At 44.9% G+C, this 13,229-nt stretch overlaps 1 protein-coding gene across 2 annotated transcripts in view; it reads right to left on the bottom strand.

Annotated features, from left to right (window-relative positions):
• PITPNM3 (PITPNM family member 3) overlaps window positions 1-13,229 on the bottom strand; it is a 1,847,214-nt gene that overhangs the window by 40,924 nt on the left and 1,793,061 nt on the right. For both annotated transcript variants that reach the window (XM_085649907.1, XM_085649908.1), the window contains one exon: window positions 1,745-1,894. In XM_085649907.1, the coding sequence (XP_085506033.1) occupies window positions 1,745-1,894 (150 nt within the window). The remainder of the gene's footprint in view (window positions 1-1,744; window positions 1,895-13,229) is intronic.

The raw sequence follows: 13,229 nt of genomic DNA, 5'->3' as shown, positions 1-13,229 counted from the left end.
GCTTGATTGTGCCAGGGGTGAGCTGAGACTAATACAGAGGGGTTGTGAAGTGTGGGAGAGCCAGATCTCTAGATTTCCCCTTGATCTACCTCAGTTAGGCCTCAGCCTTGTCCAAGCCAAGTAGTATACCCCTTAGGCCATCCAAATCTCTACAAGCTGGGATTGGGTCAAATCATCCCATAGTACCTCAGGAATGTGAACTGATTTTCAAGTGTCACTGTTGGCTTTTATTATTTATTGAGAGCACTGTATTTATGGTATTCATCCTATTTATTGCCTCACAGTATTTATTGTTTCACAGTATTTATTGTTTCACAGTATTTATTGTCGTACAGTATTTATTGCCTCATAATATTTAATTGCCTGTTATGTAATGCACTTATATTTATGCCTTGATTATTTATGATCTACCTTATTTATTGAATCGTTAAGAAAGTATTTATTTGTCGTACCCTTCCACAGGAAAAGCCTTGTGTACTGTGATTGTATTATTATTTATTTAATCAGCAACTAAGAGAAAAGAAGATAAAGAGATATATTTTCAGTATAATTTTTAAGGTGTAGTGTCGTTTTTGGAACGGATGAACGCATGGTTATTGTGAGGATGTGTCGTATGCTTAACACGGTGCCTTCCTTACCGCTCGAGCCAAGCTACCACAGTGTGTCTGGGAGAACACCACCACCCTTCCGGTGTGGGAGTGTGTTTTTCTAACACACTGGTTACCAGTGAAAAGACGTATTGAGTTCAGAGCTCTTTGCCTTGCATTTAAAGCAACCCATGACATAGGACCAGTCTTTTTCAAGCAGGACCTCCAACGGTACATTCCTATGCGCCATCTACGCTCAGCTCAGTCTCACAATCTGGTGATTCCCAGGTCCAGGAAAAACCCCTGGGGTGGCAAAAGCTTTCTGGTCGGTACGACCAGACTCTAGAACTCTCTTCCCCAGAGGCTAAAAGACAAAACACACGTGTGCTTTCAGGAAAGCGTTAAAAACATGGCTGTTTAATCTCTGACTCTGAATTAAGATTTTACGGTATATTCTACCTGATGAGCTAGCGCCTTGACACCTTCGAGTTATTGTATCACGCTATATACATTTATTTTTCATTTCATTTAATTTCTCCTATGTCCCCTAAGCTATTCAGTTCATCCGCTTATATTTTGATAAGGAGACTGCCACACACCGCAATTAACCTTTGGTACTCGACTCTTCTTTCCATGGGCCTTTCTTTGCACTCTTACTCTTGACTCCTGGAAATCATTCCTCTGTGCTGTTTCACCCTCGTTTTAAATCCAGGCTTGGATCACAATGCCATTAAAATGCTTGGACAGAGGCTGGCTTTTACCTAACATGATTTTATTCTCCCTTAAGTACCCTTAGTTACTACTCCTCAATCTCCTTACCTACCTCACCTTTTTCTTCTCACTGGATGTCCCCACCTCCTTCCCATCCTTATTAGCACCTCGGCTGGATGTACATCTGCCACCCACTCTTCCTCAGTCAACTAAGTGAATCCAACAAACACTGTCCAAGAACTCCCTGATACTCTGCTGAGTCATGCCTGGGGGTCTTTACACAGTATCCCTTGTGTTTTTTGTTAGGTTATTGGTAGTGTGTTGTGAGAGAGCAAGTTCTGACCTGCTTAAACATTCCCATGTTTTTGGAATTTGGGCCACCTGGTTTCTGGACCTCTGCTGAGAGTGAATGAGGGGAAAATGAGCATTGGCAAAGTTTTTCTTACCTGACCACATCGACGGCGCCCGCTCTCACTTTGGGGTCACTCCCCATTATGGAAACACTCGCTGCGAAAGAGCCATCAATACTGAAGACCACACACTCCATCCCCCGGGGCAGGACTGTGACGTAGCTCACAGCTGTTGTCTGGTCGCCTCTGCAGAACAAGGAGAAAAGTAAAAAATAATTTGTGGAGTTTCAGTAGCTAGCAGCCTAGTTCGAATTTGAACACAATTTACTAGGACATCCAGGAGAATAAGGTAACCTTAAGATGAATAAAATCACAATCCTGCTAGGCAAATCCCATTCCATGCTGGTTCATTTACGAAAAAGAAGAAAAGCAAACTGAAATAACCGAGTAAGAGTGGAAATGTTGATTTTCCAGTACTATTGTATCGATAGGCAGAGTTGTCCAATGTCTTTGTAGCAATGATGGCCCCTAGGCTTGGCTTAACTTTCCAACATGTAGACAATAACAAGAGGGCCTGTGAGAATTCCAATAGAAGCCCATGTTGACAACAGAACATGGGCTTCTATTGGAATTCTCAAAGGCATATTATCGAGCCCATTATCGCCGCTTTAGCGGCAGTTTTCTGCCACTAAAGCGGCGATAATTTTAATGCCGTTTCTTGATAATATGCCCCTTAGGGCCATATGTATGAAGCCAAATTTTACTCGGAAATGCTGCGAATCACAAAAAAAAGAGTTTGCAAAACGTGATGTATGAGACATTCTCGCATCGCAAATATAAGGAATCGCTAAAATAGCTATTAATCACACAGAAAGTCTGCGAATTGTCTTGCGATTACCAAATTTGCGATTAGCTCCTAGCGAATTTGGCAAGGCTAAATACTGACGAGGGCGGGAGCAAAATGTAAATGACAGTGAGCAGACTAATGCATGAAGAGGGATGATCCAGAGCTCCTGTATGTCTGAATGTATATGTCCTTTTTGAAATTACATGAGGCTGGGCAGACAGCTAAAGCTGTCTCTAGGGTAGACCTAATAATGGGTGCTGGGCACAGATATAAGTTTTATCCAATGGATGTAACACCAGCAAAGATATGTTACTTTCACTTCACGGACAAATCCATATTTAACAGATGTTGTCAGAGTCTAAAGAGATCTCCAAAAGTCCTGATTTTTGCCTGCTTTCTCCATGTATCTCCATGGCCCTCCCAGGCTTCTTCATAGTCATTGCAGATCCACGATCCGGGAGTCGGATGTGGGGAGAGGGCTGTTCTGTCGGTCAGGCTCCATCTTACAAGAGATTGTCACTGTGGGCAGTTCAGTTGCATGGGACTCAAGAGCAGCCATGCCATTCACTAGAAGCTTACTGGTTGGCAGTCATCTCGTGGAACGGATTAAGGTGATTGTACTGGTGTAATTGTTTTCTCTTATTTGCACTGCCTGACAGTTGCTAAAAGGACATTTAACAAATTAGACTGAAAAGTGCAAAAAAAAAGGACATCCATGACATTTTGCACTGGTTTGTTGGAGCAAATGAGGATGCACAATTCCACAGTATAATCTAGTCTGGGAATGCCATTGCAATCTGCGCCTGCACCGGTGCATTCTATTCAATCCCCCCGTTCGTGATACCACCCACCAAATGAAGCTCCCGCCTGTCGTGTAGCATCAATCGCGACAACAGTTGCACATTAGGCTTGATGTGAAGTGGCTGCTGTGTACTGACAAGGCACTCGTCTGGCTTCACTTGACATTCGCTTCTAAAAACAAAGGCTGTTGTTCAGATATGCAAATGAACATGATTCATATTCTTCAGCCTGTTGCTTATTTGACAAATGACTATTCAGAAAGCTCTCAAGGCCGAGGCAAACCAATTGACTCCACTGCACTGAACTGCCAATTTGGGGCTATGCAATTTCCTCCAAGCAAAGAATTGAGCATGGATTTAAAGTTTCTACTTCAATCAGGCTGACATCAGAGTATGTACTCTACAGTTTACTCCTTGAAGGTCAGGCCTGCAGGAATATAGAGCCTGAAAAATATAGAATACAACAGGCTTCTGCACGTACCTGGTAAGCCACTGTTAGCTCTCCAGCTACTTGTAAGTAGATCTCCTGTCTGCAGCCCAGCCTACTGAATTAGAAGCGTGTGCTTGGTGTAATCTGTTTAAAATGTAGCCCAAGATTGAAAAGCATTTATTCAAGATGAAAACGTGAGTATTTCCAAAACGTTTATCCAGAAACTGATGTTTGGAGAATTTGCAAAATATATTTAAAGCTGACATATGAGTGATAAATCATGCAGCGTCGGGGAGACTTGTTACTCCTATCATTACAGTGGTATCCGGGGCATTGCAGCTATGGTTGGTATGTATTACCCATTCAGATGCATCTCAGATTGACAAAGCCTTTTATGGATTTCTGCTGAGAACCCCGCCTGACGCACTGAGATGATCACTGTTGACAATCTGCATGGGCCAGCCACTAATGTAATCCTGTCTGATATGGTCACTATTACACACTAATTATTAGTAGATCAAGATGATTTCCACTCAAGTATAAGAAGCTCTCAGTAGAAAAAAGTTAGATATCCTATGGAATAAATGATTTACTGAATACCCTACTGTTAAGACTGGCACTTTACCATTCACTGTAAAATCGCTCTGTCACAGGGGAGTAATTCACACATCCTACAGCCACTGTAACTCTAGACAACAGACCCTCATAGGCCAGAGCCCCTCTATCATTAAAAATAATAATGAGGGCCCCAATTGTTGGCAGCAGGCCACAGGCCCATTAACAGCATTAACAAGCATTTGCAATGCAATAGGTCTCGCATTTACACAAGTTTGGGCAATTGGCATTGTAAATGACAATGCCTTTTATTTATGTTTATGTCATTTACAATACTAATAGCTTAAAGTCTCGCAAATGCGAGATCTATTGCATTGCAATAAAGGGCCTTCTCCACCGCTTGTTAGATTATAAATATCAGAGGGAGAGACCAGCCTGCGACGTCTTCAAAGTAGTGAAAAAAGTGAGAGTTACATATGATCCGAGCTATAAAAACTAACAAATCGCTCCAACACCTTTTGCTCTCTGATTACACTGTTGTGGCTCAGGGTGAAGAGAGGGAGGGGGTAGGCTATTTCCTGCCCTCTCTGTGATTTGATTATGCAGTGTGGCATTGCGTTATGTCATTGATATCTATGGCCTAATAAAACACACTCCAGCTGTAGTAGGGCCCTGGCTTCACCTCCTGGTGAAGGGCAGGCTGTACTTTATGGCAGGCGTGGAGGGAAGGGGGGATGGTCTTGGCTGCAGATCCGGGCTCGTACAGTGCACCTTCTATTACTAGTGAGCGAGAGGCACTGAGGTAGTGGTATTGGTGACGGTGGTATTGGTGTTGGTATTGGTGGTGGCGGTATTGGTGGTGGTGGTATTAGTGGTGGTATTGGTGATGGTGGTATTGGTTTTGGGGGTATTGGTGGTGGTGGTTGTATTGGTATTGGTGGCATTGGTAGAGGTGGTATTTGTATTCACATTGGTGGTAGTATTGGGGGTGATGGTGGTATTGGTGATGTCATTGGTGGTGGTATTGGTGATGGTGGTGGTGGTATTGGTGGTGGTGGTATTGGTGGTGGTGGTGGCATTGGTATTAGTGGTGGTTGTGGTATTGGTGGTGGTGATGGTGGCATTGGTGGTGTTATTGGTAGTGGTGGTGGTGGTTTGTATTGGTGGTGGAAGTGGTATTGGTTGTGGTGGTATTGGTATTAGTGGTGGTTGTGGTATTGGTAGTGGTATTGGTGGTGGTGGTATTGATGGTGGTGGTATTGGTGGTGGTGGTATTTGTGGTGAGGGCGGTATTGGTGGTGGTAATGGTATTGATGGTGATATTGGTGGTATTGATGGTGGTATTTGTAGTGGTGATGGTGGTGGTGGTGGTATTAATGGTGGCATTGGTGCAGGTGGTGGTACTGGTGGTGGTGGCTGGATTGGTGGTCATATTGGTGGTATTGATGTTGGGGTGGTGATATTGGTGGTGGTGGTATTAGTGGTGGTGGTGATTAGTGGTGGTGGTGGTATTGGTGGAGGTGGTATTGGTGGTGGTATTGGTGGTGTTATTGGTATTGGTGGTGGTGACGGAATTGGTGGTGGTATTGATGGTGGTGGTATTGGTGGTGGTACTGGTGGTGGTATTGATGGTATTGGTGGTGGTGCTGCTATTGGTGGTGGTGGTATTGGTGGTGGTGGCATTGGTATTGATGGTGGTGGTATTGATGGAGTTGGTATTGGTGATGGTGGTATTGGTGGTAATGGCGGTGGTGGTATTGGTGGTGGTATTGGTGGTCGTGCTACTGGTGGTGCTGGTGGTATTGGTGGTGGTGTTATTGTCATTGGTGGTGGTATTGGTATTGGGGGTGGTGGTATTGGTGGTGGTGATGGTGGCATTGGTGTTGTTATTGGTGGTTTGTATTGGTGGTGGTAGTGGTATTGGTGGCATTGGTATTAGTGGTGGTTGTGGTATTGGTGGTGGTATTGATGGTGGTATTGGTGGTGGTAATGGTGGTGCTATTGGTGGTGGTATTGGTGGTGGTGGTATTGGTGGTATTGGTGGTTATGGTATTGGTGGAAGTGGTTGTTTTGGTGGTGGAAGTGGTGGTATAGGAATTGTTGGTGGTGGTGGTATTGGTGCAGGTGGCATTGGTGGTGGTGATGGTGGCATTGGTGGTGTTATTGGTAGTGGTGGTGGTGGTTTGTATTGGTGGTGGTAGTGGTATTGGTGGTGGTGGCATTGGTATTAGTGGTGGGTGTGGTATTGGTGGTATTGATGGTGGTGGTATTGGTGGTGGTGGTATTTGTGGTGAGGGCGGTATTGGTGGTGGTAATGGTATTGATGGTGATATTGGTGGTATTGATGGTGGTATTGGTAGTGGTGATGGTATTGGTGGTGGTGGTGGTATTAATGGTGGCATTGGTGCAGGTGGTGGTACTGGTAGTGGTGGTGGTATTGGTGGTCATAGTGGTGGTATTGATATTAGGGGTGGTGGTATTGGTGGTGGTGGTATTGTTATTGGTGGTGGTATTGGTATTGGTGTAGGTGGTATTGGTGGTGGTGGTTATTAGTGGTGGTATTGGTATTGGTGGTATTGGTGGTGGTGATGGAATTGGTGGTGGTACTGGTGGTGGTATTGATGGTAATGGTGGTTGTGGTGGTGGTATTGGTGGTGGTGGTATTGGTATTGATGGTGGTGGTATTGATGGGGGTGGTATTGGTGGTGGTCATATTGGTATTGGTGGTAATGGTTGTGGTGGTATTGGTATTGGTGGTGGTATTGGTGGTGGTGCTATGGGTGGTGATGGTGGTATTGGTGGTGGTGGTATTGTTTTAGGTGGTGGTATTGGTATTGGTGGTGGTGATATTGGTGGTGGTGGTAGTGGTGGTGGTGGTAGTGGTGGTGGTATTAGTGGTGGTGGTATTGGTGGAGGTGGTATTGGTGGTGGTATTGGTGGTGTTATTGGTATTGGTGGTATTGGTGATGGTATTGATGGTGGTGGTATTGGTGGTGGTACTGGGGGTCGTATTGATGGTATTGGTGGTGGTATTGTTGGTGGTGGTATTGATGGAGGTGGTATTGGTATTGGTGGTGGTGGTATTGGTGGTGGTGCTGTTGGTGGTGATGGTTGTATTGGTGGTGGTGTTGGTATTGGTGGTGGAGGTGGTGGTATTGGTATTAGTGGTGGTGGTATTGGTGGTGGTGGCATTGGTGGTAGTGTTGGTGGCACTGGTGGTATTGATAGTGGTGGTATTGGTGGTGGTATTAGTGGGGGTGGAGGTAGTAGTATTGGTGATGGTGATATTGGTGGTGTTGGTGTTAATAAAACAGGCTTTTGAAAACAACCTGTCAAGTGGCTTTAGTACAGATGACATGTAACACATATGTGGTGATGGTGGTATTGGTGGTGGTGGTATTGTTTTAGGTGGTGGTATTGGTATTGGTGGTGGTGATATTGGTGGTGGTGGTATTAGTGGTGGTGGTATTGGTGGAAGTGGTATTGGTGGTGGTATTGGTGGTGTTATTGGTGGTATTGGTGATGGTGGTATTGGTGGTGGTGATGGAATTGGTGGTGGTATTGATGGTGGTGGTATTGGTGGTGGTACTGGTGGTCGTATTGATGGTATTGGTGGTGGTATTGTTGGTGGTGGTATTGATGGAGGTGGTATTGGTGGTGGTGGTATTGGTATTGGTGGTGGTGGTATTGGTGGTGGTATTGGTGGTGGTGCTGTTGGTGGTGATGGTTGTATTGGTGGTGGTGTTGGTATTGGTGGTGGAGCTGGTGGTATTGGTATTAGTGGTGGTGGTATTGGTGGTGGTGGCATTGGTGGTAGTGTTGGTGGCACTGGTGGTATTGATAGTGGTGGTATTGGTGGTGGTATTAGTGGGGGTGGAGGTAGTAGTATTGGTGATGGTGATATTGGTGGTGTTGGTGTTAATAAAACAGGCTTTTGAAAACAACCTGTCAAGTGGCTTTAGTACAGATGACATGTAACACATATGTGTTGTTGTCAGCTTTAGCCCATTAGCACATGATTATGTGCTACCTGGAATTCACATGACTTAATTCGCTAATCATTTCCAAATCAGTTTTACTTGGGGGGTTGAAACAGACACGAGATAATGCCTGGTTAAAGAGATTTAAAGCAGGCGCCCGTGTTACGGGGGCGGCCCTGCTGCTTAAAAAAACACAAGCCATTTCAGCTGAAGCAGCGCATATCCGGCCTGCAGTAAGAGAAACTCAATAAAGTAAATAGTGCTTACAGACTAAATAACAGGTCCTGTGTAACAACTGAAGTACAGGGGCCAGTAGCCATTGGAGGTTACAAATGAAGACAAGGCCGTACTAAGGAGGGACTAACAAGACTATTAATGTATTTAAGGCAGCATTGACGAAAGACAATGACACACGCCAATGAAAAAATATGGGCAGAGAGTGGGTGCGGCTTCTCTCACATACTCTACTACAGCAGTCTCGCAGAGTGAGCAGCGCATGCACGCTACCGCTAGGCTCGACCTAAAAATGAGAGAGATAAATGAAATCACAATGCTTGGAGATAAATACCATAATTGTCCAATATCATTGGACTCAGAAGAGATGCTCATCCTGGGTAGAACATTGTGTTATACTAGCCCTGAAGAAGTGGTGGGTTCTATGCCCTGAAACACATACCTAATATCGATCTACGGCCACACTCGTGGCTCTATACAGGGAGCAGTTTCATCTTTGTTCTATGAATAATTGAGTGGTGTTTTGGTTTTAGGACTATTGTGTAATTAATTAAGCTCATATGGGGTAGTATTGTTTTAAAATGCGAAAAATTGTTGATTAAAAAATTTCTACATTTCACTGCTGTGGTGTGCTTATAGACATTCTGATTCACAAATTGTTTTTGAAGTTATGTGAATTACTCCTCACTAAACAGTAAGGTATACATTTAAGCAATTGGAATAATTTAGGCCAGTTAAGTGGTATCAACCAAGTGGGTTTGAGTCACTGCATGGCAACCGGTGCATACTGACAGTAGTGCCTTTTTAGTAATGAAATGATGAGTAAAGGGATAGAAAGGAGGTGGAAAATGAATAGCAAGTGTACCAACACCCGCCCTTCCCTAGCTATTATGTTGCAAAATATCAGGTATTGCAAATTCATCCATTTATATCTTTTTACTTTCTCTAATGGTACGGTAAATGTCAAAGTTTTACCATTCTAAATGTAGAACTACAAGAAAGCAAGGAAAGACAGCAGGCTGGGACAAGCAATTCATGCTGGGTCCATGAAAGTTAGAGGCTTTTGTCTTACCACCCGAATCCCTTTTCTTTTAAATGCATCACAGCCTTTACTAAAAGTGCCATGGAACCTCTTTTGCGAGCACAGCATTGCTTTGTAGAGGTTTGATTCATACTCTGCAGTGGTTTTGTCTTGTGTGTTGCTGCTGTTACCACCACACTTAATTTATCTTGACTTTGTGGTTCCTACATTTGCGGGTATGAGATCTTGAGGAGACACAAGGAAATGATGGCTGCTCATATATAAAATTAGTGGAGACATCATCTTTGGATAAAGTCATATACTTAGTGGACAAGCTGAAATGGTAATCAAGTCCATGGTTGACAGCTACAGCCTCAGCTGACATTGCTGTAAGGGCATATCCACTATCCACTGAAGAGGAGAAAGGAATCCTTTAGGAAATGGTTGCATGTGATTCTGGAGAAAGAAACAACTAGGAAATCCTGTTCTCAAGAACCTTCCTCTAGTCTGTTTAATTAGATTTTCTTTTCATGAAAGGCTCTCCCAGAAAGAGAACGTCATCCTCTTGAATGTCCAATAAATCTTTCATCTCCATTTGTCTTGTCTATGGGGGAGTGGACTCCTCTTTTTTCTCATTTTCTCTTCATCCTATTACCAGGTATTTTCCACCTCAGTACCTCTAGGTCTACCCCAGTACCTCTACTGATGCCTGAACCTTTGTGAATAAATCACTGCCTATACTTTTGAATCACAATCTCTACATGCACCCCTGTATTGCTACATCTGCCTGTACCCCCTATACAACCATCTCTATCCTAATACCTCACTCATGTCTGTACCAATGTATCTCTACTTCTGGACAAATTTGTCTACATAAATAATGATGTACACAAGCTAACAAAAAAGTGAATAAAAGGAAAACAGGGAGGGTGATATTTCAGGAACAATGGTTAATCTAGATAAGGATGGAATTTGTGAGCATTCAGCAATTTCTTAAAAAAAATGAGGTTTGGTTTGGTTCTTAGCTGAGGAGCAATGGAGTTCCAAAATTTAGTTTCTGCAGCAGCAAATAATTGCTTTAAGGCTAGGGATGGTTTGAATATCTGGTTCTTGCTGACCATTAGAAGTAGCAAGAAGCTTGAAAAGATACAATTGTTTTTCTAGATGTAAAGCCCTGTTCAGAAGGGAGTACATTTTAAAATTGATTCGGACTTCTAGCGGTAGCCAATATAAGTATCTCACGATTAGTGGCTGAAAAACAATATAGATCAGACCTAGAGATAATTGAGGAACTCTAACTAGAACTGCACTCCCAAAGTTCAGGCGGTCTAAGATTAGAGCCTGACCCTCTATTTCCAATTGATTTGTGGTAGGAATGTGCTTGATTTCCTTGAGCAAGTGCCACAAAATCTGCTGTTTGGGTTAGTCTGTTAAGGTGAAGAAACAGTGATAGGGACAGATAGTTGTCAATGGTAAATTCCAGTGCTGTTGAATTGGTGGGAAGAGGATGAACCCTCTACTTTTAGTTCTGTCGAGAGGTCTGGATCTATTTGGGGTTTCAACTGGCTGTGATGAGGATGAATAATGTCTTTTGGGGATTTGACATTACAAAGCTGACAGACTCACTGTTAGAGCTGCACACAAAGCCAAGAAAAGTGACGATGTCTTTGATTGATGATACTTTTTAAATACAGATGTGCTTTGTCAGAGTAATGGTAAATGTTTACTCCAGATCCCAGAAGTAAAGAGTTCAGAGTCTCTAGGTACTGATTAAATAATGTTGGAGCAAATATCATAAACCCCCTTACTGTGTCTTTGGAGACCTATTTGAGGCATGTATTCCTGGTACTGTCTACTCTGTCCAGGGGCTGCACACGCCCGTCTGCATCAGGGGACGGATTCCAGCTGCGGGAGTGCGGAGATGCTGACTCCTTACTTATCGATAGTATTATGAGGAAACCAGGGGCAAAGGAACCGACGTCTACACCCGGGACTGGGATCCATGCTGTGTTCCAGTATTTTGCAAAGTGAACCGTCTGAGGTGCTGTGCAAAGAGTGTGAAATGAAAGCCGCTCGCAACCTTGGATTGTGTGTTTACTGCTGGGGCTGACACGGAGAACTTCACTGCTGGACCGGGAGGCAGAGGACATTTTTACTTGCTTTTAGCCACCTCGGGACTGCGAGGACCAGGGCGCTTTGCTGCCTGCCGAATTGCCGCACCTGGTTCCTCTTCCCGACTCCTCCCCTTGCATCCATTTAGCGCCTCGCGGCCCCCGCTTCGCGGGAGCCGCTCGCAACCTTGGATTGTGTGTTTACTGCTGGGGCTGACACGGAGAACTTCACTGCTGGACCGGGAGGCAGAGGACATTTTTACTTGCTTTTAGCCACCTCGGGACTGCGAGGACCAGGGCGCTTTGCTGCCTGCTGAACTGCCGCACCTGGTTCCTCTTCCCGACTCCTCCCCTTCCCTATATTAGTCGCTCCCTGTCTCGCGTAAGCGGGACGCGTGCGGGGCGTAGTCCGGGGCGAAGACCGGGCAAAGAGCGGGCCGTTTGAGGCCGTTCGAGTACGGTCGAGGGAGGGCGTGGGGCACCTCAGTGTGTCTATAATCCACTACATACTAGGTGCTGTCGGTGACATTATGACCACGAGAGAAACCAGGAGCAAGAGTGCTATGGCGACTGGAAGGCCAACAGGTACATTGGATACGTACTTCGCTAAAGCTGGGTCCCTTCTTGTGGATGAGATTTCCATCCTTGAAAGACGTATCTCCCAAGAAATAGACTGGGTGAGGAGATCCTCCCTGGGACCCATCGCACATGTTGCCACCCCCGCCAAGCCACCAAGTCTCACAACACTTCCGGCAGGGGGCGAAGCGGGACTGCCTGCTCTTTTAGACCTATCTGATACCAACCGCTCCACTACCTCCTCCATTGACTGTGAAAATTCTGAGCATGCAGAGCTTAGCATCCTACCTCTCCCAAACTGCAAGGGCCCCTTAACACACACCACTGCTGAGGCAGCTGTCACTGAGCAGTCTATAAGCAAGACCCAGCCCACACAGCGGGAGAAGGAGGGAGCAATCCCGAAAATGGATAAAAGGGCAAACAAAACTAGGGGGGGTATCTCTAAAGCTACTAAAGTTAACCCTAGAGTTAGGGGAACTAAACAGGACATAGCTAGCAAAGGGCCGGCCTCATCCCGCAAACACGAAGCCATCCATCAACACACCCCGGAAAAAAATCCTCCCAGCAAACAAAACGCTGCAGGGATGTATGATAGTATGTTCTCTGATTTACGTACTCTTGTGAGGGAACTGCTTAATCCCCTAGAAGACCGTCTGGCCAACATTGAAATCTGTCTAATAGATTTGCGCAAGGGATTACTAAGTTTAGCATCAGACCAAAGAGCAGGTATGCATGCAATAGGTGGGCACTCTAGAGGGGTTCCCAATGTACCTAACTTATCTTCAGATTCCATCATCGCGCCCCCCTTACCCCCGACAGCCACCTTATTGGAAAATGTGCAGCCGGCTCCTCTGCTAAAACCCGCCTCTGCACCACCCGTCACAGGATCTTCCAATAGGCAGAATTTATCTGGCACGGCCTCTGGTATTAATCAGGTAAAATCACCAAATGACGTAAGGAACCCCAAAGATAGGCAAGACAGTCAACAAGATAGGCGCATAGTGGTTAATCTGCCTCCAGAGGCTGC

Source organism: Triturus cristatus, chromosome 3_2 (genome assembly GCF_964204655.1).
Source record: "Triturus cristatus chromosome 3_2, aTriCri1.1, whole genome shotgun sequence".
In the NCBI taxonomy this organism is placed as follows: domain Eukaryota; kingdom Metazoa; phylum Chordata; class Amphibia; order Caudata; family Salamandridae; genus Triturus; species Triturus cristatus.
This window is presented reverse-complemented; position numbering and strand designations above follow the sequence as displayed.